The 26224-nt window shown below is 44.1% G+C and overlaps 2 protein-coding genes across 2 annotated transcripts in view; both read right to left on the bottom strand.

The window, feature by feature from the left end:
* Nucleotides 1-1143: 1143 nt before the first annotated feature.
* LOC107112852 (cytochrome P450 2K1-like) lies at nucleotides 1144-20277 on the bottom strand. Its single transcript, XM_015414051.1, has 9 exons — nucleotides 20095-20277; nucleotides 16635-16797; nucleotides 13985-14134; nucleotides 12693-12853; nucleotides 11532-11705; nucleotides 8662-8809; nucleotides 4742-4926; nucleotides 1626-1767; nucleotides 1144-1331 (listed from the first exon to the last, which is right to left on the bottom strand). The coding sequence occupies exons 1-9, from the start codon at nucleotides 20275-20277 to the stop codon at nucleotides 1144-1146; spliced, it is 1494 nt and encodes a 497-aa protein (XP_015269537.1).
* A 4035-nt stretch (nucleotides 20278-24312) lies between these two features.
* The window catches only part of LOC107112851 (cytochrome P450 2K4-like), a 25247-nt gene continuing 23335 nt past the window's right edge, over nucleotides 24313-26224 (bottom strand). Inside the window, 2 exon segments of the mRNA XM_015414049.1 lie at nucleotides 24313-24500; nucleotides 24782-24923. Of these exon segments, the coding sequence (XP_015269535.1) occupies nucleotides 24313-24500; nucleotides 24782-24923 (330 nt within the window).

The following is a 26224-nucleotide window of genomic DNA, read 5'->3' on the forward strand; positions in this document are numbered from 1 at the left end:
ATGGATGAAAATAATACATAAATAATACATATGAAAATAATAGAAAGAAGGAAGAGAGAGATGTGCCATTGATGATGGTGACTAAGCAACTGTGTGATTGCAAGGATCAATGAATGTTCAGAATGTTCTACTAAGCCAGTCCGGAGCTCTCTGGGAGGCACTCCTTCTCGCTGCAGAAACACCCCACTGGATCAAAGCCAGTACCTTTCATTTTCCATGTTTCTTTCTCAACCACAAAAATTGTTTCACCAAGAAATCAGTTGAGTTTGCTTACTCATTCAGTGAACAGTTGTTTTAGATATCCTTCTTTGACTTGAGGCAGTGCAACTCCTCAAACTCCAGAATTAGCAGAATGGGTCAGAAAACCAAGTGGCCTTTCATGTTTGTGAAGCAGGTTTCATGTATAACATCCAACACTAATAATACTTCTTTTGTCTTCATCCCTGGGCCCCAGGGCTCTTTTTGTAGAAAAAGCCCAGCAGGAACTCAGTAGCATAATAGGCCACACCCAACAACAGGAACTCATTAGCATATTAGTCCACACCCCTGATAGCACAGTTCAGTAGCACATTAGACCACACCCCCATGTTACCAGAAGTGTGGTCATCCAGCCACACCCACCTTTTGCTTGTTATTCTGTTTACCTTGTTTGTTGTCAAAACCCAGGGCTTTTTTTGTAGCAGGAACTCCTTTGCATGTTAGGCCACACACCCCTAATGTAGCCAATCCTAATGTGTTTCTGCTGTTGGGTGTGGCCTATTATGCTAATGAGTTCCTGCTGGGTGTGGCCAACTTGGGAGCCAGACGGAACTCCGTTCCTGTGCGTTCCTGCCCAAAAATAGCCCTGCCTGGCACCATTAGAAGGATTTCACTTGGAAGGATACGATCGCTGTAACTCACTTTGGTGCTTTTGGGGATTGTTGTTGCTTTCGCTACACAGCAACCAATTCAAGAAGTGAAGTCTACATTTTGAACTAAGTTATGTCTCTGATCTAGCTTGTAGGGGTTCCACAGATACGTATATGAAACACAAAGTTTTGTGACAAAACAGTCCAGTTCTGATTAATCTGAAATGTCCTTATTAGGCAAAAAGTTGCAGAAGAGGAAGATGGTGTGTGGAGGGAAGCGAAGCATGGTGGGATGTTAAGAACGCGGCAAAGCACAGAAACGGTAGGGCATCGGAGGCGACGTAAAGCCAATGGCAGGGGTCAGGTCCAGGTCTTCTGCCAACGTCCCAGGGGCTGGCTGGAAAGTGAATCTCTGCAGGAGAGTCACAAAGAAGAGGAAGAGCTCCATTCTGGCCAGGGTCTCACCAGCACACACTCGCCGACCTGTGACAATGCAGATGGGACAGGGATGCCCTGTTATTTCAACTTGTTTATAAAGTTTTATACCATTTTCCCCATGGAATGATGACCAAAGTAATTTACCATAAATAGAAAAAATTAAACATGAAAGCAGACTAATGTACGTAGTATCAGAATGATTAACGTTACTGAGGAAGAATGGTAATCTTGAAAGAATTTTTGAGAAATGGCCACCTGGGACGGTGTTCTTCTAAGTAAATGGATTTGGAAGCGTGATCTGTTAATTAAACCCACAGTGATAAATCTAAACAAAGTTACCTGCAGAGAAAGGCAGGAAGGCATCTCTCTTGACGAACTTTCCTTCGGAATCAAGGAAGTGCTCAGGATAGAATTTAAGCGGTTTCTCCCACTCAGATTCATCATACAGCACAGAGTACAGTAATGGAACAATATGTGTTCCCTGAAAAGGCAAAGCAATGCGTTATTGAAAATAAAGATGGCCCATCAAGTACATAGGTATCCTTCAGACAAAGAAAATGACACCTTACAGAGTTACATGAGAATTCAAATGCAATGAAAGCAAAATAAAAAATTGACTTGGATGGACAGATTTTTCAGAATTTGATTTTTTTTTTTTGGCACAATCCAGGCAATACTACTGCAAAGGTCAAGTTACATCAAACACAATAGTATCAAAATATGTATTTACTAGGAGTATGTCCCGTTGTGGGAAGAAATACAACGAGATCTAGAAGGAAGCTCCAGATGAGTGTTCCGGCTGTGGCTGGTGGGGTGGCAGAGGTAAGCCATGTTTCTTTCCTTATGCTTAGCTATAAGGCAGGGCTGTCTCAAGTCATTTCGCTGCCCCAAGTGGATAGTATGGGAGGACAGCCTCATGGTAACAGGTATGGTTCCCTCCACCCCTGACTTATTTTTTTGGGGGGAGGGGGTTGTTATGCAGTGTCAGCTAAGGTAGAAAAGCACTTCCTCCTATGCCATGTTTTCTGGGTTCCAAGGGTTTGGAAAGTGGTTCCATAGCTAATTAGATGATTGCCAACTCTGGGTTGGGAAATACCTGTAGATTTGGGGGGTAGAGCCAGGGGGGCAGGGTTTGGGGTGTGGAGGGACTTCAGCGGGGTATCATGCCATAGAGTCCACGGCCCAAAGTAGCCATTGTCTCCAGGAGAACTGATCTTGGTCATCTGGACATCAGTTTTAATAGCAGGAGATCTCCAGGTGCTGCCTGGAGGTTGGCTTATGTTAATTTGGGGCTATGCAGTGGCAGCTAAGATAGAAAAGCACCTCTTCCTGTGCCATGCTTTCTGGGTTCCAAGGGTCTGGAAAGTGGTACCATAGCCTATTACACGGTTGCCAACTCTGGGTTGGGAAATACCTGTAGATTTGAGGGGTAGAGCCTGGGGAGGGCAGGGTTTGGGGTGTGAAGGGATTTCAGTAGGGCATAATGCCATACAGTCCACTGTCCAAAGTAGCCATTGTCTCCAGGAGAACTGATCTTGGTCATCTGGAGATCAGTTGTAATAGCTGGGAAATTTTCTCTAGGGGAAATGATGTGCTGTGGCTGGGAAACATGGTGATTTCTGGGAGATCTCCAGGCCCCACAGGAAGACTTGCAACTCCAGTGACCATTTAAGGGAAGATTGGGATATGTATTTTACCTCAGGACACGGTCAGTGACTCCCAACAGCAACAGCAAACTGTTTAGACTGTTAGAGGCAAAGGCCAACCAGGCCGCATATGCAAATGACCTCTGTGTTCCAACTGGCTATGGGGGGAGAGGAACAGCAAACTGATTAGAATGTTGGAGGCAGGACTCAGGCAACGCAACCAGTGGATAGGGACAGCTTCTGAGTGTCACATCAGGGAGCTTACTGATTTGGGAGCGTGTGGAATGTTCAGCAACGTGCCACTACCAAAAGACAATTATTATATAGAGAGATTGTATGATGTATACAATGGCAAAGATTAAAAACATAAGGTCTGAATATCAGACTGCATAAAACATCAGCTTGAGCTTTACATAAGCGGTAGTAATTTCACATACAAAGATGTTGATTTCACATAAAAAGTTGATGAATATATCAAATAATGAATACGACCATACATGTTTCAGCCTCTAGGCCCTTCCTCAGTGGACAATAATCTATATATCTAATTCTCAGCAGTCCCCTTTGTGTGCAGATACTTATTTCTGTAAACAGAGAGCACACTCTCCCTCAACAGGTTTTTCTACAGACTCAAGGGACTCCGTGGGCTGCAGAAAAATCTGAAACGTTTAAAAAAATACTTCAGGGGGGTTAAATTCTTGCCCCAAATAAAAAGCATTGTCCGTGCATGCACAGACAATATAACTTACATTTGAAGGCCCGGCTGATTCTTCTGCTCCTGTGGAGCCATTCTGGGTCCAAACATGGCATCAGGGAATGCCAGGAACTGCTCTGAGCCCGAGCAGTGTGGAACACTGGGAGCAGATCCAGGCCGAGCTGCTGCCACTGTGGCAGATGCCAGGAGCTTCTTTTGGTTTGGCTGCCACCGGGAGCTGCTCCAGGCTTGAAGCAGCTCTCAGGCACCACTGACACAGCTGCCAAGCTCAAAGGCAGGAAAAAAGAAGGGGGGGAGTTAGAGACAGAAGGGAGGATTGGCTGTGGAGGAGGAGAGAATGGGAAATATGGGCTTGGGAGGAGAATTGGAAATATTGGCTTTGGGGGAGAGAAAGAAGGGGGATTGGCTGGGGGAGAGAAAGGGAAATATGGGGGGGATTGGCTTGGGAGAGAGAAAGAAGGGGGAATTGGCTGGGGAAAATGGAAATACGGCAGTATTGACTTGTGGAGGAGAGAATGAAGGGGGTTTGTCAGGGAGAGATGAATAGAAAGAGAAAGTAGGGGAGATTGGCTTGGAGGAGAGAGAATAAAGGGGATTGGCTTGGGAGAAAGACAAAGAAGGGGAAATTGGCATGGGGAGACAGAAAATAAAATGGGGTATTGGCTTGGTGGGGGGAGGAGGAGAAAAAGAAAGGGAGATTGGCTTGGGGGAGATAGAAAGAGAAAGAAGGGGGTATTGGGTTGGGGAGAGAAAGAAAGGCAATGAAGGGGGAGGAGGAAATAAGCAAAGATGGGAGAATGCTCTCTCCCCACAAGTTTCTTGCGGGTTCCCACTTTTATATATTATTTCAAAAAGTCACACATTCAGAAGTTAATATGCATAAATTCAGAATAGGTGTTGCTATCTTTTTCTTCATTTGTTACAATCCAGGCAGAGTCAGACAAATCCCCATTGTTTCCGTAAGACAAATCTATGGGACGTAGAAGGACTTCATTAACTGGCTCTCCTATTCCAAGAAATTAAATGTTGGCTGTAAAAATTCACTATTGTGCCATATTCAGCTGAACAATGAATGTAAAACAAAGAACGATCACCTTTGGGATGAAGTAGTCTCCAAGAGTGACGTCTGCAGTGGTGGCATGTGGCAGGTTGGTAGGGAGAATATTAGCAAACCTCTGGACCTCGTGAACCACCGCATCTGTGTAGGGCAGTTTTGCTCGGTGCTCAATCCGTGGCTGAGCGGACCCGATTACCTTTGTTATTTCTTCTTGCACTTTCTCTGAGAAAACAGAACATCCCCCCCCCCCATGAATTAAATTTCTGTTTCAGATTTTGAATTCTTCCCTAAAAATACTGTGACCATCTTAATCAGTATGAATGGATCTTGGATTCTGCTCTTGAAAAAGTGCCCGCAGTCAGGGTTCTGGTGATGGAGGGGGCCTCCCTGTCCAGCCTTGGACTGTGATATCATACAGACCTCGAGAAGGGGAGAGAAAGAGGGTGGAGCCCTCTTGGAAGTTTTGAATTTGTGAAAGGAGGACATTAAGCGGAAGACTTCAGGGAGTAGTGATTTCTCCCTGGGGATCTGATGCAGGGACAGCAGAGTTGTTTCTTCTTGTTTTGCTTCACAATCACAATATGTATCCTTTTTGGGGGGTCTAGATTGGTCTCTCACATATGGCAACCAACATGAGACACTCTGTTGTATGTCCTATGAAGCCCTTCCTCTACTTTTGCTGCCACTTTTGGCCACTAAAAGATTGTTTTTGTGGTCACGGGAATGCAATGATGAACAGTCAATCAGGTGTAAGGCATCTGTGAAGAGGGGAAAAAGGAGTGAAATCGTGACCTCCCAAATAATTTTTCAGAGGAAGGGTAGAAACTGTAGGGCAGGGAAAGTTCCATATGCCTGGCTTGGGAGCTTAATAGGGTACAAACAAGAGTCCAAATCATATTGCCGCTGCAAAAAGTGATGAACCAAATAAGTGAGAAAATAAACCATACCACAAACCTGGCAGGAGGCGCATATAACTTTGATTCATAAGGAAGGAAATGGCCCAGTGTTACCACAATCGTATAGACCTATATCACTGCTAAATGTGGATTACAAACTTTTTGCCACAAGAGAGAGGCAGAGAGACTTAAGAAATGCATGACAAATATAATTCACCCAGATCAAACAGGTTTCGTTCCAAAGAGTTATATGAAAGACAATCTTCGTTTTGTAATTGATGCAGTGGAATTTGTGCAAAACAAAGAAGAGAAGGCAGCTTTTATGTTCTTAGATGCAGAAAAAGTGCTTGATAATCTGTCCTGGACATTTATGTTAAAAGTATTACAGCATATCAACTGCGGACCTAGATTCCTGAGCTAGATTCAAGGGATTTATATGAAACAAAATGCAAAAAAACTTTAGTTAATGGCATGTTGACTGACGGTTTTCAGACAGAAAAGGGGACATGACAAGCATCCTCCTTGTCACCATTATTTTTTATTCTTGCAATGGAGACTTTTGCTTCTAAAATCGGACAAGATCAAAGCATCAGGGGACTAAGAATTGATGGAGAAGAATTTAAATAAAAGAGCTATGCAGATGATGTGGTATTGACAATTTTAAATCCACAAAACACAATACAACCTGTTATGGATCATATAGTAAAGTTTGATTGTTTTTCTGGATTTAAAATCAATAGGGAAAAAATGAAAATGATTTCCAATTTTTTATCATAACAAGAAGAAAACATTAAAACAGTCACTGGCTGTGATTTGATTATTAACTCAGTCAGATATCTGTGAATAAATGTGTCCAGGAAAAATGAAACACCTTTTCAAGGTAACTATGAAATAGTTTGGAAAACAATTCAAGCAGACCTGAAGAGACGGTCTAATTTAAACCTGTCCGGGCTTGGGAAAATCTCCTCCTAGGTCAAACTACCCAATCAATATTCACATTCAGCCCGCCAAAGATTCAGGCCTGACCATACCCGCACCTGCCACTAGCCGTTACATTATCTAGACATTCCCTGCACCCGAGGTCAGGGTGGGCATTTAGATCATACATTTCCCAAAGCCTGTAGACTACTCTAAGCTGATCCTACAGAAGCATAAACAGACATTCACACACACACACACACACACACACACATACACACACAGACCCCCCCCCTTCTGGCTAAGAAAATAAACAACCTGAAGAGGAAACCAGTGAACTGAAGAAGCATAAACAGACATTCACACACACACACACACACACACACACAGAGACACCCCCCCTTCTGGCTAAGAAAATAAACAACCTGAAGAGGAAACCAGTGAACTGAGTTCTTCTGAGAAAGCAATTAACCCCTGAGGCCCCAGTGCCTGAGCGCGGTTAGATAACACCGTGCCATTGTCTGTAAGTTGACAGTATTTTTCCCCATGTAGGGTTTTCCTCCCATTTAACATACACAAAGAGTATGTTAACATACACAAAGAGTATGTTTCCTCCCATTTAACATACACAAAGAGTATGTTAACATACACAAAGAGTATGTTTCCTCCCATTTAACATACACAAAGAGTATGTTAACATACACAAAGAGTATGTTTCCTCCCATTTAACATACACAAAGAGTATGTTAACATACACAAAGAGTATGTTTCCTCCCATTTAACATACACAAAGAGTATGTTAACATACACAAAGAGTATGTTTCCTCCCATTTAACATACACAAAGAGTATGTTAACATACACAAAGAGTATGTTTCCTCCCATTTAACATACACAAAGAGTATGTTAACATACACAAAGAGTATGTTTCCTCCCATTTAACATACACAAAGAGTATGTTAACATACACAAAGAGTATGTTTCCTCCCATTTAACATACACCCACCCAGCGGCTCGAAAGCCCGTTAAAGGCCAAATAGACAAATGGGCACCTGCTCATAGAGCGGGGGGGGCACCCGTCCCTTGTGGTGTAGCGGCAGCGTGAACGGTGAGCGGCGGCAGCGATGGAGAAACATGGCGGTGACTGGCGAGGCAAAGCAAGTGAAAGGAGGCTGGGCCGGCAAAGCACGAAGGCGGTGCGACGCAGCAGGCCGGAGCCTACTGGACAGAGGCCGGCAGCGAGCATGCGCGGACGTGCGCTCGGTCCAAGCCCGATGGAATCACAACAGCCAGGAAGTCGCAACAACAATCAAAGACCAGTGCCAGGAGGACGTCGTCGGACGAGCTCCGGCAGACGACAACGACTCGCTACAAGGGTGCCCGGTAGGCTAGTCACTCTCCCCCTTGTGTGTATGTGGCCCTAGGTTAGGATTGGCTTGTGTTGTATAATGCAATGTGAACCACTCAGAGCCCTCAGGGGGTGAGCGGTATACAAATGGAATGTAATTATAATAATAAGAGTTGCTGGTCCTCCACCCCCAGTGGGCACTTCCCACCACCACTCAGCTGTCTGGCAGGGGGGGGGGAATGTGCCAAAATAGGGTGAGGAACATCAGCATCACCTAGAAATGATGTGTGCCCCGCAGTGATATCAGTTCGTTGCTGGGGGTTGCTGGGGCTGCTCTGGCATTTGAGGAAAACTCTGTGGTTTATCCATACGCACACAGGTAGAAACTGGAAAGGACGCTACTGGATTGCTGCTTAGGACCCCCCCCCTCGGTAAGTTCCCCCGTTGCCCCTTAACTGATTTCCATTTTTTTAAAATGCCAACATCTTTTCCATGGCCATTGTAATGTCCAGTTTGGCCGCGAGAGAGTGAGGGTGAATGCTCACCCTCTGAACATGATTGGGAACTTGGGGAAGGGCACAACAGATGCAACTTTGGAAGAGAATTCAACCCACCCCTTCTGCAACATTACACCAGATGGGGAAAAGCGGGAAGTATAACTCACAGGTGCTTCTTGTTCACTCACATTCAGGTAACATCCAACAGCAGTCTCCGTTATTTTCCATTCTTACCTCTATGCATAACTGGAATCCAAATATTCAAGAATAATGGAAACCAAGCAATGGAAAGGACTTACTCTGAATTTCAGGGTACTTCATCATTAGCAACAGGCCCCAACGCAAGGTAGTTGAAGTGGTCTCCATGCCCGCGCCTAATAGGTTTTCCACCACAGCTTTTAGGTTTTCATTATGGAAAAATCCATTGCTCTGGTTCCTGTTCTTTTCCTAAGCGATAAGAAGAGAGAAAGCATTCCTTTCCTTTGTCCAATTAAATGTTATGGCTCAATGCCTTGAGCAGTGTAACAATCTGAGATTTCACTTGCAATCTCTGTCTCTCAAAAGTCGAAAAGAATATTTTTTTAAAAATGTTTTATTTCTCCCCCGTGTGTATACATAAAATGAAAGAACATGAACAGTATTTGATAACATAGATCAATGATAATAAACAGTTCTGATGAAGAGGGTTTTCAAACATAACAATATTGACAATTAAAGCAACTTTGGCTATACTCTGTTTAAGATGCTACTTACTCATGGTGGGCATAGGTGAATATTTGAAAAAGTGCTAAAAAGCTATACAAGGGTGGAATGGCAGAATCAGGATCCTCATTGTCAGACATATCCAGTTATGTGTTCAGTCTGAGTTAATAGTTTGTTCCAAAAAGATTTGACCAGGCTACAGTCCCACCAGCAGTGAATATATGTACCTACTTCGCCGCATTGTTTCCAACACAGGAGTTTAGTTTAGAGGGGGTCAGATGCCATCTCATCATTATTTTGAAAGATAGTATTTTGATATCTAGTGAATTAGTTAAGAGAGTCTTCAAATTTCAGATAGACTTCCACTGGGAATCAGTTAGCATAATGGGACAGTCTCTTTGCCATTTTGATTGGTATGGGAAAACTGATTCCTTATCAAAGTTTAATATTTTATATAGCTTGGAAAGTAGTCCTTTGCAATTGCCAAAATCGCCTTTGATTAATTGTTTGAAGGCTGTTAGCTCTCTGTTTAATCCTGTTTTGACTTCTGGGTGTTCTTTTAAACGTTGAACTTGGAGATAATGGAACCTCAGAAATTTGAATGGCAAATCTTTCTCCAGGTGTGTTTTTTGGATTATCTTCCAATTTTTAAATGTGCCAATTAGTCTCGTTTTATTAAAAGTTCTCCAAATATTGAAAGAATCTGGTTCTCTACCTTGGGGGGAAACCATGTCTGTCCCAGGAAGGAAAATCAAGGTGATATACCCGGGGCTAAGACCTTCACTCCTTCTGCAAAATTTATAAAGTGGTATTTAAATATTTATTTAATTTTATTTAGGGCAGTTGATCCTGTTGTTTTGCACAGATATCACTCATCTTTTCATGACCAATGTATGTTTGCTCTATGGATATCCAAACAATAGTTTCAGGATGGTTTAATAGGGATATTAAGTTGGATAGTTGGGTAGCTTTGTAGAACTTTTTTAGGTCTGGAAGATCAAGCCCCCCCTTTTTTTGAGTATATCAAAATGTTGTGAGATATTCTGGGTTTTCTGTAGCTCCATATGAAATCACTGAGGTTCTTTTGCCAGATTCTTAGATCCCTCTCAGAAACTGAAATTGGAAGTGCTCTGAAGTAGAACAGGAATTGGGGTGGGGGAATAGTAGTTTTTATAATATTGTTTTTTTTCAAGACACAATAACTTTAATCTATCCCAATCCTTTAAAGACAGCATGATGTTTTGAATAAATTCTTTGTGGTTAATTTTCAATCGTTCTTTTATGTCTAAAGGAATTTTGATTCCCAAGTATTTCCATGTTTTACGTACCCATTTGTATTTAAAATTTTGAGATATAAATTTTATTGAATGAGTTGATATCTCTATAGGGTAAATCTCAGGTTTAGAATATCTAATAGTTAACTCTTAATATCTTACCGTGTTTTTCAATTTTTTCTTTTAATGCCTTGATTGACGAGCTAGGTTCGGTAATGTAGACAACTAAGTAATCAGTGAAGAGGCTAACTTTATTTTCTTTATTTTTAATTATGACTCCTCTAATTTGAGTATTATTCCTGATTGCTTCTGCTAAGGGTCCTATGGAGATGGTGAAAAGTAGCGGAGATAAAGGGCAACCTTGTCTCATTCCTCTACTGAATAAAAAATCTTGTGATCTTAATCCATTCGTTTGGATTTGTGCTTCTGGCCCAGCATATAGCATTTGAATTGCTTGAAGAAAGTTCTCTCCAAATCCCATGTATGATAAAAGAAATTTCAAATAATTGGTTTCTAATTTATCAATGTCTAAAATGATTGTTTCTATATGGTGGATTTTGCAATAATTTATGATGTTCATGTTTTCCTAATGTTATCTGTAATGCTTCTGTGTGTCATGAAGCCTGTTTGATCTGTGTAGATATAAAGTGCAATAAAATTGTTCAGACGGTTGGCTAAAACGATTGTAAAGATTTTAGCATCTTTGTTCAAGAGAGAAATGAGTCTGTATGATTCTGGGAGGGTATATGGTCTTTTCCTTTTTTGGTATAACAATTGTGTTTGCCGCAGACCAGGTCTGAGGCATTTGTCCATGAATTAATACTTGGTTGCATGTTTTAGTAAGTGGGTCCACCAATAAATTAATGTATTGTTAATAAAATTCGGCTGAGAACCCATCTCTTCCTGGTTTTTTGGGTTTTTTTAGCTTTAGAACTCTCCCCACAGGATTGGCTGATTGGTGGGCTCTGTTGGGCAGTCTGGTCTCAACTGGGCTGCCCAGCAGAGCCCCAGATGAGCCTGTAGGGAGAACTTTCCCCACAGGATCAGCTGCTTGGCTGGCTCTGTTGGGCAGACCACTCTAAATTGGGCTGCCCAGCAGAGCCCCAGCAGAGCAACTCGTTACTTATTTCATTTAATAAAGATAAATGTAAGTTCATAATCATTTCTGTTAATCTAATGCCGAAATAATTTACCTCTTGCTGTTGGATTAGAAAAGCATCAATAAAGCTTCTCTGGTCGTTCACGTCGAGTTCTTTAAGGTGTTCTAGGAAGGTGGCCTCTATGAAGGCATACAGTTCATCCCTGTACTTAAGGATAGTCTTGCGACCACCAGAAAGAAAACCCAGAGCAGGAAACATGTTGTACAGCTGAAAGAATAAAATATGAGAAAGGAAAAGATCAAGAAATTCCCAAATCCTACAGTTGAGGCAGAAATCTCAAAGATGTTTCGAAAATCTCCCGTGACACTGTACCACCCAATCCCTCCTGCTGGCTTCCAAGTATTGCAGTGGTTAGGGTAGCCAGGCTCTGAAACCACTGGGAAATAAGGAATGGGGACATGGGGGTGGGTTGCTGCCATTGCACATGCTATGACATCACTTCCAGGAAAAACCACAAGTGACATCACCCTGTGTGCGACATTCAACATCTTTTAAAATCTTTCTCCCACTACTGTTTCAAGCAGCAGCAAGCAACAAGGGCTGCCTGAGGCCCTGGCAATAGTTAAAGTGTCTCAGCTCTGAAAGGACTGTTCCATATATTTTCCTAAACATTTCAAATAAGTTGCAAGTTTCTCAGAACAAGTTTTGGATCTGCGATGAAGTCTTGAGTTTGAGCAGGGGCTCTTTAAAGGCATGAATATGTACGTAGTCCTGCCTGTACTGTTTGTACAGGTATTTCGACCATTTTTAAACCAAAGTTTAAATAGTTTACCACAAAGGTCATTTCCTGCAGGAGCGCACAGGAGCGGAGCTCCGGCAGTAAAGAGCCCAGGGGGCGGGCACATGAAACAAGCCCCACCCCCTGCTCCCAGCAGCCCTCAGTCAGAGCAAGAAGCAGCCAGGTAAGTTGCAGAGCTCCCCCCAGCCCCCCGGTCCAAGACAGTCCAGTTGTCCCTTTAAGACCAAGTTTTATTCAGGTACAAGTTCTCCCTCCTCTGCAAGGACAGATCTACACGTCCCCCCCCCCAATAGCTAGCAATCCAAAACAATCCAGTGGAGCCTGAGCGGTGCGTGTTGCCTTCTGACACACTTCTGGTGATGTCAGGGGGTGTGGCATATGCAAATAAGTTATGCTAATGAGTTATGGTAATGAGCTCCTGCACCTCTTTTTCTACGAAATGACCCCTGGTTTACCACAACTGAGGGACTTCCCGTGAGCCGGATGCTTTCATTGACCAAGTTCAGTAATCTTATAAATGTGGGATCTTCGTATTTGTATCTCTTGCCGAGTAATATAGACACTATAATATTGGCAACAGCGGCATTCATGATTGTAGTCGTCTCAAAGGGTTTTCCTATAGAACAAATGTTACAATGAAATAATTATGTTTATGGAATTAACCTCAGTCTCACTTGAGCCTCATGCGTTAGCTTGCATATGCTTATCTAGCATTTATCATCCATTTATGCTGACACAGAATGCTCTTCACTGTGCAGAGGGGGAATTCTAGACTGGACCACATCGAAGTACGGCTCAGGGAATTTTAGTGCCTCCCAAATGCAAAGATAAAATGCCAGCTCACTGTTGTGTACTGCCTCATTTAGAGGCTATCCCAATAGGCCTCAGAGCAAGGAGGAGAGTAGAGGGGACTCGGTGCTTCTCTTCTCAGTCTCCCTCCTAGTAGTCTGCAGAAGTGCAGGGCCTACTAAGAACCTACAGAACTAGGCCAGGACTACCCTTGCCTAAGGGAGCGGCGGTGGCTCAAGTGGTTAAGACGCTGAACTGCAGGCTGTGGAAGGTCAGTAGTTCAGCAGTTCGAGACCCGAGTGTGCCGCATGACGGAGCGAACTCCCGTCTCTAGTTCCAGCTCCTGCCAACCTAGCAGTTCGAAAGCAAGAAATTGCAAGTAGATAAATAGGTACCACTTCGGTGGGAAGGTAACAGCGTTCCGTGCGCCTTGGTGTTTAGTCATGCCGGTCACATGACCACGGAGAAGTCTTCGGACAGCGCTGACTCTTCGGCTTTGAAACGGAGGTGAGCACCGCAACCCTAGAGTTGGACTCGACTGGCTTTCGAGCAAGGGAACCTTTACCTTTACCTTTTTACCCTTGTCTAAAGGCTCATGCCAACCTAGCAGTTCGAAAGCAAGAAATTGCAAGTAGATAAATAGGTACCACTTCGGTGGGAAGGTAACAGCGTTCCGTGCGCTTTGGTGTTTAGTCATGCCGGCCACATGACCATGGAAACGTCTTCGGACAGCGCTGGCTCTTTGGCTTTGAAACGGAGATGAGCACCGCAACCCTAGAGTCGGATTCGACTGGCTTTCGAGCAAGGGAACCTTTACCTTTACCTAAAGGCCTATAAACAACTTAGCTGAGTATTCCATATTCCAATAGCCAAGTTACCTGTCCTACAGTTACTGTAAATATAGAGGCCGTCAGCCAAACGGAACTGGATATTATTTGCTCCACTACACAAAACTCACCGTCAAAAGATTCAAACTTCTGTATTAGGAAACTGCACTCCTCAACAATTCTGTCTTCTATGGTCTTCTTGCCCATTCCGTAGTCCCTCAACGTGGTTATCGCAAACCGCCTCATCACTTTCCAGTTCTCACCATTAGAAAGAACAATACCTGGAGATAAATATATACAATATGATATTGATATGCAGAGCAGCCAATGGTTCCTCACTGTTTGGCTCTTGGACCACACAAGACCCATCAGCCCGGTTGGAGAAGCTAAAAGTTTCACCTACTAATGGGGACTAATACTGGGAACGGGGGGCAGGAGAGAGATAAGTTTCTTGTTTTATTGCAAAACATTTTCAACAATGAACAAAAGCAGGACAGAAATATAGGAAAGAAATAAAATGTTTCCTCGGTCCCACTGTTTGTCCCTGAGAACTGAACGAGCTCCTATCCATATAACCAGGCATATTTGTAGGTAACCCTACTAGGGCTGCAGAGCGGCTTACAAACTCCTTTCCCTTCCCCTCCCCACAACAGACACCCTGTGAGGTGGGTGGGGCTGAGAGAACTCTGACACAAACTGCTCTTTTTCAAGGAGAGCTGTGCCAGAGCTTGTGACTGACCCAAGGTCACATCAGCAGGTGCAAGTGGAGGAGTGGGGAATCAAACCCGGTTCTCCCAGATTAGAGTCCGCACACTTAACCACTACACCGAACTGGAGGAGTGGGGAATCAAACTAGGTTCTCTAGATTAGAGTCCTGCTGCTCTTAACCACTACACTAACCTAGTGCTGAGATAGGGTGAAGCTACAACTGCTTATGAGTCAGGTTGCAGCTTCACCTCATCTACTCTGTTCTTGAGGGTTGTGCAGTCATCCTCTATGCAAGGCCAGGGACAGAGCACGCTTCCATCATGACTGTCCCTCTTCCCATGATGTGATCTTCAATATATCTCCCCCTTCCTTTTCTTTCTCACTGCAAGCAGCCTTCCTATTCATTGCTCAGGGATGGGAGATTGTGCTCTGTCTGTGTGTAAAGTGTCATTCAGTCACAGCCATCTTATGACAACCCCATGGGGTTTTGAAGGCAAGAGACAAACAGAGGTGTTTTGCCATTGCCTGCCTCTGTGTAGCAACCCTGGACTGCCTTGGTGGTCTCTCATCCAAGTACCAACCAGGACCAACCCTGCTTAGCTTCCAAGATCTGACGAGGTTGGGCTACCCTGTGCAACTGGGCTTGAACTGTAAGGGTGCTGTGTTGGGGAAAATAGGGGTGCAGGAACCTTTTCATGCACTCCCATCCCCACTGTGTTCATTTGGGGAGGGAAAGAAGCAGGCTCCCCAAATGCATCGAGAGACAGTTGTTCTATACCAAAACTCAGTTTATTCTATTACACGCTCTTACGTCAGGAAACACTTTTGTAGCACTTCAACATTCAATGTATTCAACGTATTCAACTATACATACAACTATACAATATTCAACGTATTCAACTATACATAAATAGTGCACTTAAAGTTCTATAAAGGATATCCTTGGATGCTCTGTCAAGACCCATAACGGAAGGGTGGTGTCCGATTCCCCATGCATTCGAAATTCTCAAGACCCATAACAGAGGGTGGTTGGTCAGAACAACCAGGAACAAAACTAAATCCAGACATTAAATGCCCTTTTCCAACCATAGGAGCGAATGTAACTGTCAATCAACTCTGTGACGAGCCTCTGACATTCATCTCTGATGTTCATGACAAAGCTCAGCCCATTCTTTCTGTCTCTGGGGTCAGGAAGGTCAAGGAAAGCTGGGTTAAGTTAGGTTGACTCAGAGAGTCTAGGTTGATTAAGAGAGTCCCAGGAAGCTGGCTTCAGATATTCTAGAATTTGATAGTGACTCCTGACCTCTGTATTGAATAAACATCCCCAGAAGGCAAAAGTCATGTGAGGCAAAAATCATGTACAGGGCTATCTGTACCCAAAGGCCACAGCACTTAGCAGAGTCCTGAAGCCTCCTGGGAAACAGAACCAAGGATTCAACTATAAAGGCTAATTACCATAGAAATTAAAGTCACATAGGTTTAACAGAGGACTGAGACTCAATCCAGGCCCTAATTCCATGACACACTGCTAAAGATTTGTTTCATCATATGCAGAATGAGGAAAGTCCTCATATGATGAAGGTATGAATCCACGGCCACTGTTGTTGGTGCCTCTGTTTTTCCAACCCTTTCCCTCATGCTGTTTCCATGATCTCACTTTCTTGGGGCTGTTCTTTGCCCTCGGGGTTGGGGGGGCACATAAGTGCTTGTATTAAAACAGTTTAAGCGAGCCCAGTTCTATAGGTAGGAAAACTCCAGTTTGTATCTCTCCTAGGCAGTGTTCCCTCTAAGCTGAGTTGGTGTGAGCTAGCTCACTGTTTTTTAGCCTCTGGCTCACACATTTTTGTCTTAGCTCAGGAAGGATGGCTCCAGAGCAGACTAATCTATGCACTAGCCAAATCTATTGCTCACAACTTTAATGCCAGTAGCTCACAAAGCAGAATTTTTGCTCACAAGACTCCACAGCTTAGAGGGAACATTGCTCCTAGGATAATGTTTGGCACAGACTCTCCATGGCTGTAAGTTCTGCATATGTAAGCAAGACTAGTTACTCTTCAGAAAGAATGACCTCACCGTGGCCATGTTGAAAGTCTTCAAATATTGGGATAATGGGCCTGTCCACAAAAGCATCTGCCTGGTTCACCAAAGCCTCCTTTACAGTCTTGTAGCCTGTCAGAACGACCATTTTCTGGACTCCCATTTGGATGCTGAAGCCAGGGCCGTACTGCTTCGATAACTGAAATGAAATGAAAGGTAAATGAGAAACATACTTCCGATCATCCAACTAGGGTTGCCAGATGGTGTCAACAGAAATACTAGGCACATTTGGTAAAAAAATTGTTCACCAAATATACATGTGCACCAGGGGTGTGCATTTGGGTATACCTGATCCGAAAATATACCCGAAAAATAACTTATTGGTATATTTTGGGTATATTTTGGCTTCCTGAATATATCCGGGTTTTATCAGGAAAACCAGGAGGAAATTCCAGGGAAATCGTGGGTATATCCAGGAACTACCAGTACATCAAAAAACAGCAATCTGCTCCCGACTCTCAGCTTTTTGTTGGGATTCTACTGTAGTCCCTTTAAAGCTTAAAGGGACTGCAGAAGACAGCCGAAGGATCAGCTGTGATGGGGGGAGCAGACTGTTCCCACCGGCTCAGCTTTGGGCTGGCTTCCCATGCAGCCCAGTTTGAACCAGGCTGCAGGAGAAGCCAGCCTCAGAAGGTGCTGTGTCGTAGGGTTCAATCTGCTACCTGCAGCAAAGCAGATCCTGGGGACAGTGTCTCCTGCAGTGCTGTTTAAACCACACTGCAGGAGAAGCCTTCCCAGCCAGGTCTGTGTGTGACAGGCAGAGAGACCTCCCTGCCACAAGCAGATCCTGGGGACAGCTTCTCCTGTGGCATAGTCTGAACCACACTACAGGAAAAGCTGAGCCAGACCCAGGATTGGGCTGACTTGTTTTTTAAACCAGTATTTTCTTCTCAGGCCTATTGGACCCAAAAAGATTTAGGATATCTGAAAAATCCTGGATCCGAATACCATGCTTGGATTGGGCTCTGGGATTTTTTTGTGTGCACCCCTAACACACGCGTGTCCACACACACACGAAAAATGCCACAAATGATTCTTTAATAGAGGCTAGGGTTGCCAGCTTTGGGTTGGGAAATTCCTGGAGATGTGTGGAAATGGCTGTTGAGGCTTGTAACTGCATGGAGGTAAACAAGATCCTATTCAGCCTCTGTTAAAAGGACACAACATTCTTCTCCCTGCAGTTGACAGCTCCCAGATCTAATCAGCGCTAGAGTGATATGTTAAGCATTAGGACAGGATACTTTCCCCCTCCCATTTAATACATACAAATACACCCAGGCATTTTGGGGCATTTAAATGGTTTTGCAGCAGGTAGACATTCGACCAAGAAAGGTAACAGTAGGCTAATATTTTTTTACAGGTACTTTATAGCTTTGAAAAACAAAACCACTGTGCTCCGGATCATATTATGGTCTCCGGGGGAGAAGTTTTAAAATGTAAACATATATTAAGTGCTGTACATGTTTTTGCCACCGCTGCTGGTTTAAGTCAGTTTCTCTCAAAGTCTTTCAGCTTGTCCCCCCTCCCCCACATTTGAGGAGCATAACGCCACACCAGCCAGTTGAGCAGAGATATTTTGCACACAGCATGCACAGAAAACTAGCATGCCAGGGGGAAAACCGAGTTGGATTGCTTCTCCCTGACATCTAGTTTCCCAAGTGCAGAAGAGTTTATTTCATTTTATTTATTTACTAGGAGTAAGGCCTGTCGATGGGCACCCAAAGGAGTTTGCATGAATGGGATCTCCTTCCTGGCAGCTGAGCAGTAGATTCCGTTCTTTTGAAACCTTGCTGGTTGCAATGGAGAATGAGTGGACGAGGTGTGTGTGTTTGCACAGGGGGAAGACAGAGCATGTGTATGGAGCTTGGCCTTCCTGCTTGTAGCCACTTTTCTCTCCGATGGGCACCCAAAGGAGTTTACATGAATGGGATCTCCTTCCTGGCAGCTGAGCAGTAGATTCCGTTCTTTTGAAACCTTGCTGGTTGCAATGGAGAATGAGTGGACGAGGTGTGTGTGTTTGCACAGGGGGAAGACAGAGCATGTGTATGGAGCTTGGCCTTCCTGCTTGTAGGTCTCTAATGTTTTCCCAGTTTTTGTTATTGAACAGGAAAGGAAAACACTGGTGTGTTCAATTCAGTACATCCGGCACAGCCCTTTCCCAAAGGAAGGAATCATCCTGCAGATATGGTTTACACAGAACGCAGAGAACCAAGACTACAATACAACATATCTTAACCTAAGATGAGCCGTTTCCCCCTGAGATGCAAGTTTTCTATCTGTAGGCAGGTTTTTTAAAAATGTAAAGGAGCATCCAATCATGTGACATTCCCCATCTATAGCTCTTGGCCCTAGCACCTGGAAACACAGGCTGTGACTTGAGGGCCCTTTCCACCAGCACCTTTCTTCTCCCTTAAAAAGGTAAAGGTAAAGGTTTCCCTTTGGTCGAAAGCCAGTCGAATCCGACTCTAGGGTTGCGGTGCTCATCTCCGTTTCAAAGCCGAAGAGCCAGCGCTGTCCGAAGACGTTTCCGTGGTCATGTGGCCGGCATGACTAAACACCAAGGTGCACGGAACGCTGTTACCTTCCCACCGAAGTGGTACCTATTTATCTACTTGCAATTTCTTGCTTTCGAACGGCTAGGTTGGCAGGAGCTGGAACTAGAGACGGGAGCTCACTCCGTCATGCGGAACACTCGGGTCTCGAACTGCTGAACTACCGATCTTCCACAGCCTGCAGTTCAGCGTCTTAACCACTTGAGCCACCGCAGCTCCTCTCTTCTCCCTTAGCTTGTAGGAAATTGTTGGCATAATAAACTCAACAGCTTTCCCTGCATTCCAAATTACTCCTCAAGGTATAACTACTGGGGGCTCAATGAAGATTTAATTTCACTCTCAATCAGTGCAATCCTAAAAACACAGTAAGACCCACAGAACAGACCTGAGCAAGATTCCACGCTAACTCACTGGTGCATGATCTACCTCGAACATAGCCATGATTGCAACTTTCTATGTTTTCATGATTATAAATCGGGTGCTTCCTGTCCTCAGACTCAAATTTCATCATGTTCCATTAGGACAGAAATAAAATATGTATTCTTTTTCAACTGGATTATGTATTCTCCAGGAATAGATCAGATTGTTATCTTCTAAATTCTGGGAAAAGGGGGTCTGAGGAATGTTTGGTTTGGTTTAACTTGGTAGAGGTCTATGGATTTGCTTTTGGCACTGCAATGGTTTAGTTAAACAGAGTGCAGTTACAGCAATAATTACTTCCAGTGTACTAACATATAACAAGGACATTTTACTAATGCAGAAGCAAGTTATGCAACATATGTCTTCACATTAATGGTCGCATTTGTGATGGCGAAACAAAGTCTCTCTGCCCTACGAGATCAACACAAGGCAGGGATCTAGAACAAAACGAGCAAGAAGGTTACCTTCATCATGGTTCTGTAAGGCCTCTTCACATCCATGAGGTGGAGGTTTCCAATGAGTGGTAATGGGCGTGGTCCTGGTGGGAGATTTTTGCCACTGCTTTCCCAGAAATCACTCCTTTTCCAAACGAATGCAAGTGTGAGGGCAAGTAGGAGCAACACAGAAACAGGATCCATCCAATCCATTTCGTGGTAACAAGAAGTTGCTTGTAGAGGTTACAGGGAAGTTTGCAATGGATGCTGATCAAGGGCTGTTTCTGTCCCCTGAAGTGAGCTGCACAATTTTCTTTATATAGACCTGGCCCAGCATAAGCTCCCACCAATCATCCAACCCATGCCTTTTATAAGAAATATTCTCCAGTTTGCTGTGTGCATGTATAAAACCCCTGTGTTTGAATGGGTGGTGTCTAATTCATCAAATGGAAACATGACAGGACAGGTCTAAACTCTCTTGACTCCTTAATGAAAGTTCATCGCACCATATTATCTGGAAGGCTAAGCTAGTTAATTATCTACTGAGTCCAAAGAGTAGTGTTGCCAGTGAATAGTTGGGTTCATTACCGAACTTGTGGTTATTGAGAAGTTTCTGACAGTTGAACATGACTTTCTGAACTGTTTTCTAATTGAATACATGAAAAATATTTTGAAATAAATATAAAGCATTTGCTTCATTTCTACCTGTCTTTATATCTGAGATGGAAAGGGAGAGAGATGTGCATTTTTTGTAGTGCGACTTCAGTCACTGGAGTTGTGTGATGTGCACAAAAGTTTAAAAGAAGGGGGTTATTGTTGGTTCATTTTATCGTTAACATCCTATATCTTTGTTATTGATATTGCACATCCTTTTAAAAAATATCTATTAATTTATTCCAAATTGTTTCAAATTTGGCGGACCTATTTCTGGCTGCAATTCCCCTCCCCCATCCACCTGGGATAAAATTCTGAGTGACTGAATCCAAGGAGTCCTCCTGCCTCTCAAGTTGCAGACAAAGAGGAGAAAGCACCACCATTTTCACAACAGCACGCTTCACAGAGCCATTTGATTTCTGATACAGTCTAAGCAGAAAAAAGGAGAAACTTGAGGTACATTTGTGGTGAATGCAACATGACTGAAAAGACAGCAGAAGACTTCGACCGTTGTAACTCAGTCATGCTTGGCCAATTTTTGTGTAAAATATTCTTAGCTTTCACCAGGCACATTCTGTGTACATTATTCTGATATTACAAATTGCCATGTAGGAATTTTCAGGCTTTATAATGATGGAGCACTGAAACCTAGCGGTAATGATTTCCCCTCTATATTTTTAACCCATGCTATGTAACACCTGTAATGGCACCACTCTGTAATGCCCTGAAATGACCTGTATAATGTTCCCTACTTGACTTCCTTAGCGGTTCCTGATGACCTTTGCTTCTACCTTTAGACCTTTTGGTTTAACCCGAAAAACAGAATGGGTTAATTACCTTGGGTAGAATGACAGATCACCTGGGGATGGCTGTGAGGTAAAAGGGAATCCTTTATTCTAAATGCTGTTAGCTTAAGCAGAAATATAGTTTCTTAAGAAGTGTAAAACCTTAATTGTTTCAGTTTAGTTAAAACGTGTAATGGTTTCGTTAAATCTGCTAGTTTTCTGGTTTCAAGATAGGTACAGGACTTCTTTTTTAAAAGGTTTCCCTAAAGAGACCTAGTCACATAGCCAGAAAGGTTTACTTTTCCTAAGCTTTTTTAATTTTATTTTTGACACTCTCACATTAGAGCCGCAAAGAAATTCTCCTATCAAGAATGAATGGTCAGCTTATTAGAACTTAATTAGAGAGCCAGTTTGGTGTAGTGGTTAAGTGTGCTGACTCTAATCTGGGAGAACCGGGTTTGATTCCCCACTCCTCCACTTGCAGCTGCTGGATGACCTTGGGCAAGCCATAGTTCTGTCAGAGCAGTTCTCTCAAGGACAGTCCTCGAAAGAACTCTCTCAGCCCCACCTACCTCACAGGGTGTCTGTTGTGGGGAGGGGAAGGGAAAGGAGTTTGTAAGCCGCTCTGAGACTCCGAGTGAAGGGCGTGTTATAAATCCAATCTCCTCCTCCTCCTCCTCTTCTTCTTCATGGTGGGTGAGACTCCAGGAGGAGCCATCCCCCTTAAGATCAGGTATCATTCATGAGTACTTGACTCCGCACTCCCCAACATAGTAAGGGCAAACTCAGGCACCAACCACTCGCTGGGAGGGAGGACTGGGAGGACTTAGTACTGGGAACACTAAACGGATGGTTCTGCTCTCATTTGGACAACAGGTTTCACAAGGAGATGTTGGTGGACTGCTGTTTGGCCCTTAGAGTCTGGACTATGCGGGACCTAGTGGGATAGCTATTCTGTTTCCCATGCTATTCAATATTTACGTATTTATTTATTTACAGGTTCTCTGGTGATTTAGGCTGTGCCCAGCCTAAATGAGATGATCCCCAACTTTCTCCTGTTTAGTGGACGTCCTGAGCTGTTGTCTGAAATTGGTAAACAGTTGGCAATATAGTAGCCACATAAACCTACAGCGATCTTTTTTCTAGTATGATATAAAAGGAACGTAAGTAAGGCAAAGTCGTATACTGGCAAATTATTTTTTATTATGACTAACGTTGACAACTTTAATATGCACAGCGTTTGATAATCATAACGGCAGGTACGCAACTATTAACAAGGGTCATTAATCTGACTATGTTAGAAAGAGAAAGAGAGATATGGCCTCGAGGCTGGTTTGGTGTAGTGGTTAAGTGTGCGGACTCTAATCTGGGAGAACCGGGTTTGATTCCCCACTCCTCCACTTGCACCTGCTGATGTGACCTTGGGTCAGTCACAAGCTCTGGCACAGCTGTCCTTGAAAAAGGGCAGTTTGTGTCAGAGTTCTCTCAGCCCCACCCACCTCACAGGGTGTCTGTTGTGGGGAGGGGAAGGGAAAGGAGTTTGTAAGCCGCTCTGAGACTCCAAGTGAAGGGCGGGGTATAAATCCACTCTTCTCTTCTCTAAGCAACTGTGTGATTACAAGGCAAACAGATAAATGAATGTTCAGAATGTTTGTATCTTACTATTCTACTAAGCCAGTCTGGAGCTCTCTGGGAGGAAATCCTTCTGCCTGCAGAAACACCCCACAGGATCAAAGCCAGTACCTTTCATTTTCCGCATCTCTTTCTCAACCACAAAAATTGTTTCACCAAGAAGTCAGTTGCATTTGCTTCTTCAGTGAACAGTAGTCTTTGTTTTACATATCCTTCTCTGACTTGAGGCAGTGTAATTGCTCAAACAAACTCCAGAATTAGCAGAATGGGTCAGAAGACCGAGTGGCCTTACATGGTTCTGAAGCAGGTTTCATACCTCGTTTGTCTACATAGCTGGGAACATTGGAAGGATCTCACTTGGAAGGATATGATCTCTGTAGCTCACTTTGGTTGTTTTGGGGATTGAAAGACATCTGTAGTGTGTCAATACAAGATATCGGACACAGAAACGTTCTTGTTGTTTTCTCTATATAGCATCCAATTCAAGAAGTGAATTCCAAATTTTGAACTAAGGCAGGAAAATGTGGGGGGGGAAACATGGCTGTTAGCCCCGGGGCTAAAAACTGTGCGGTTGCTCGAGCAGACCTACCGATGGAGGTCCTGTGGTAGGGGGGAGGTGCCGATCACTCCACAGTCCTGTGGCGCGGCAAAGAAGCGGGGTGTGGGGCAAACGGGGTTGGTTTCTTTTTTTTAAACTCAAATGTGCGCATGCTCCCTTGGGTGCTTGTGCGCATCCGTGGGGACTGGAAAAAAAAACTTTTCCCGAGGGGACATGGGCGGGCGCCGGAACTATCACCGGGAACGCGATCAGATGCCCGCCCTTGCCCCGCAGTTTCAGGAAACTAGTACCTCCGAGTTACTAGTTTTTTACCGCGCATCTTCCGTGAGAAGCCTCAGGTTCGCCACAGGAGCTCGATGCTTCCCAGATGTGGCGGTGAGATCGCGCCAGGAAAATCCACCTATCTTCCATCCCTCTAGTGTGCCTAATGCTCCGTGTGACCGCAGCCTAAGTTATGTTTCTGATCTAGCTTGTAGGAGTTCCACAGATAGGTATATTAAACACGAAGGTTTGTGACAAGACACAGTTCAGGTCTGCTGAATCTGAAATGTCCTTATTAGGCAAAAAGGCGCCAAACAGGAGGACGGTGTGCAGAGGGAAGCAAAGCGTGGTTGGATGTTAAGAACGTGGCAAAGCACAGAAATTGAAGGGTATCGGATGCGTTATTATCCCAGCTGCAGGGGTCAGGTCCAGGTCTTCTTTAGACTTCCCGGGGGCTGGCTGGAAAGTGAATCTTTGCAGAAGAGTCGCGAAGAAGAGGAAGAGCTCCATTCTGGCCAGGGTCTCACCAGCACACACTCGCCGACCTGCGACAATGCAGATGGGATGGGGATGCCCTGTTTATTAAACCTGTTTATAAAGCTTTGTGCCATTTCCCCCATGGAATGATGGCCAAAGTAATTTACCATAAATAGAAAAAAATAGACATTAAGGCAGACTAAAGTACATAGCATCAGAATGGGGGAGAATGGTAACCTTGAAAGAATATTGGGGAAATGGCCACCTGGGACAGCATTCTTCTAAGTAAGTGGATTTGAGAGCATGAACTGTTAATTAAACTCACAGTGATAAATTTAAACTGAGTTACCTGCAGAGAAAGGCAGGAAGGCGTCTCTCTTGACAAACTTTCCTTCAGAATCAAGGAAGTGCTCCGGATAGAATTTAAGTGGTTTCTCCCACTCAGATTCATCGTACAGCACAGAGTACAGTAATGGAGCGATATATGTTCCCTGGAAAGGCAAAGTGATGAGTTATTGAAGAAAATGAAGATGGCCCATCAAGTACGTAGCTATCCTTCAGATATAAGAAAATGCCATCTTACAAACAGAGTTACGTGAGAATTCAACTGCAATGAAGGCAAAATAAAAAGTTGACTTGGATGAAGAGTGTTTTCAGAATTCGATTTTTTTTTACACAATCTAGGCAATAATGCTGCAAGGGTCAAGTTACATCAGATAAAGTAGTATCAAAATATATATTTACTAGGAATAAGGCCCGTTGTGGAAATAAATACGAGATCTAGAAAGAGGCTCTGGGAAAGTGCTCCGGCTTTGGGCAAACAGTGTCAATTTGCTGTGGTGACCTCAGCAGGGTATAATGACAGAGTCCACTATTTTCTCCAGAGGAACTGATCTTTGCTACCTGAAGAGCAGTTGTAATTTTGAGTGATCTCCAGCCATCACCTGGTGACTGGCAACAATTGTTACCCAGGATGAAATGGCTGCTTTGGAGGGTGGAGTCTATGGCATTCTACCTGTCTGAGGTCCCACCTCTCCTCAAACCCCACCCTCTCCAGGCTCCACCCCTCAAATCCCCAGGAATTTGCCAGCCTGGAGTTGGCAACCCCATCTCCTTCCCAGCTAACCATCAACCTACCATTATCTTTCCCTTTGACTTCAGCTGACTTCTGCCCTCCCTTCTGCAGAGCAGTTGTAATTCTGAGTGGTCTCCAGCCCTCACCTGGAGATTGGCAACAATGGTTCCCCATGAGGGACTGGCTAGTTTGGAGGGTGGAGTCTATGGCATTGTACCTGCCTGAGGTCCCACCCCTCCTCAAACCTCACCCTCTTCAGGCTCCATCCCTCAAATCTCCAGGATTTTCCCATCTGGAGTTGGCAACCCTATCAGGACTGGGCCCAATGTGTTTTCTCCCAAAGGCCAAAATAGGTGACAGGACCAATCTTAGTTGCCTACCAACAGGCACTGAGGGGAAAGTAGGGTTGCCAGCTCTAAGGAGGGAAATACCTGGAGATTTGGGGGGTGGATTTTGTGGAGGGCAGCATTGGGGGGGCCGCGGAAGGACTCAGCAGGTATAATGTCATAGGGTCTACCCTCCAAAGCAGCCATTTTCTCCAGGGGAACTGATCTCTGTCATCTGGAGATCAATTGTAACAGCAGGAGATCTCCAGGTCCCACCTGGAGATTGGCAACCCTAGGGAAATGTCAGCTGCACAGCAGGGGGTTGAAGAGAATGGTTTGATGGCTGCTGGGCCAAGATTGACAGCAATAGTTACCCAGAAGCAAATGGCTG

The sequence above is a fragment of the Gekko japonicus genome, unplaced genomic scaffold, assembly GCF_001447785.1.
Source record: "Gekko japonicus isolate JY-2015 unplaced genomic scaffold, Gekko_japonicus_V1.1 scaffold3091, whole genome shotgun sequence".
Taxonomy (NCBI): Eukaryota; Metazoa; Chordata; class Lepidosauria; order Squamata; family Gekkonidae; genus Gekko; species Gekko japonicus.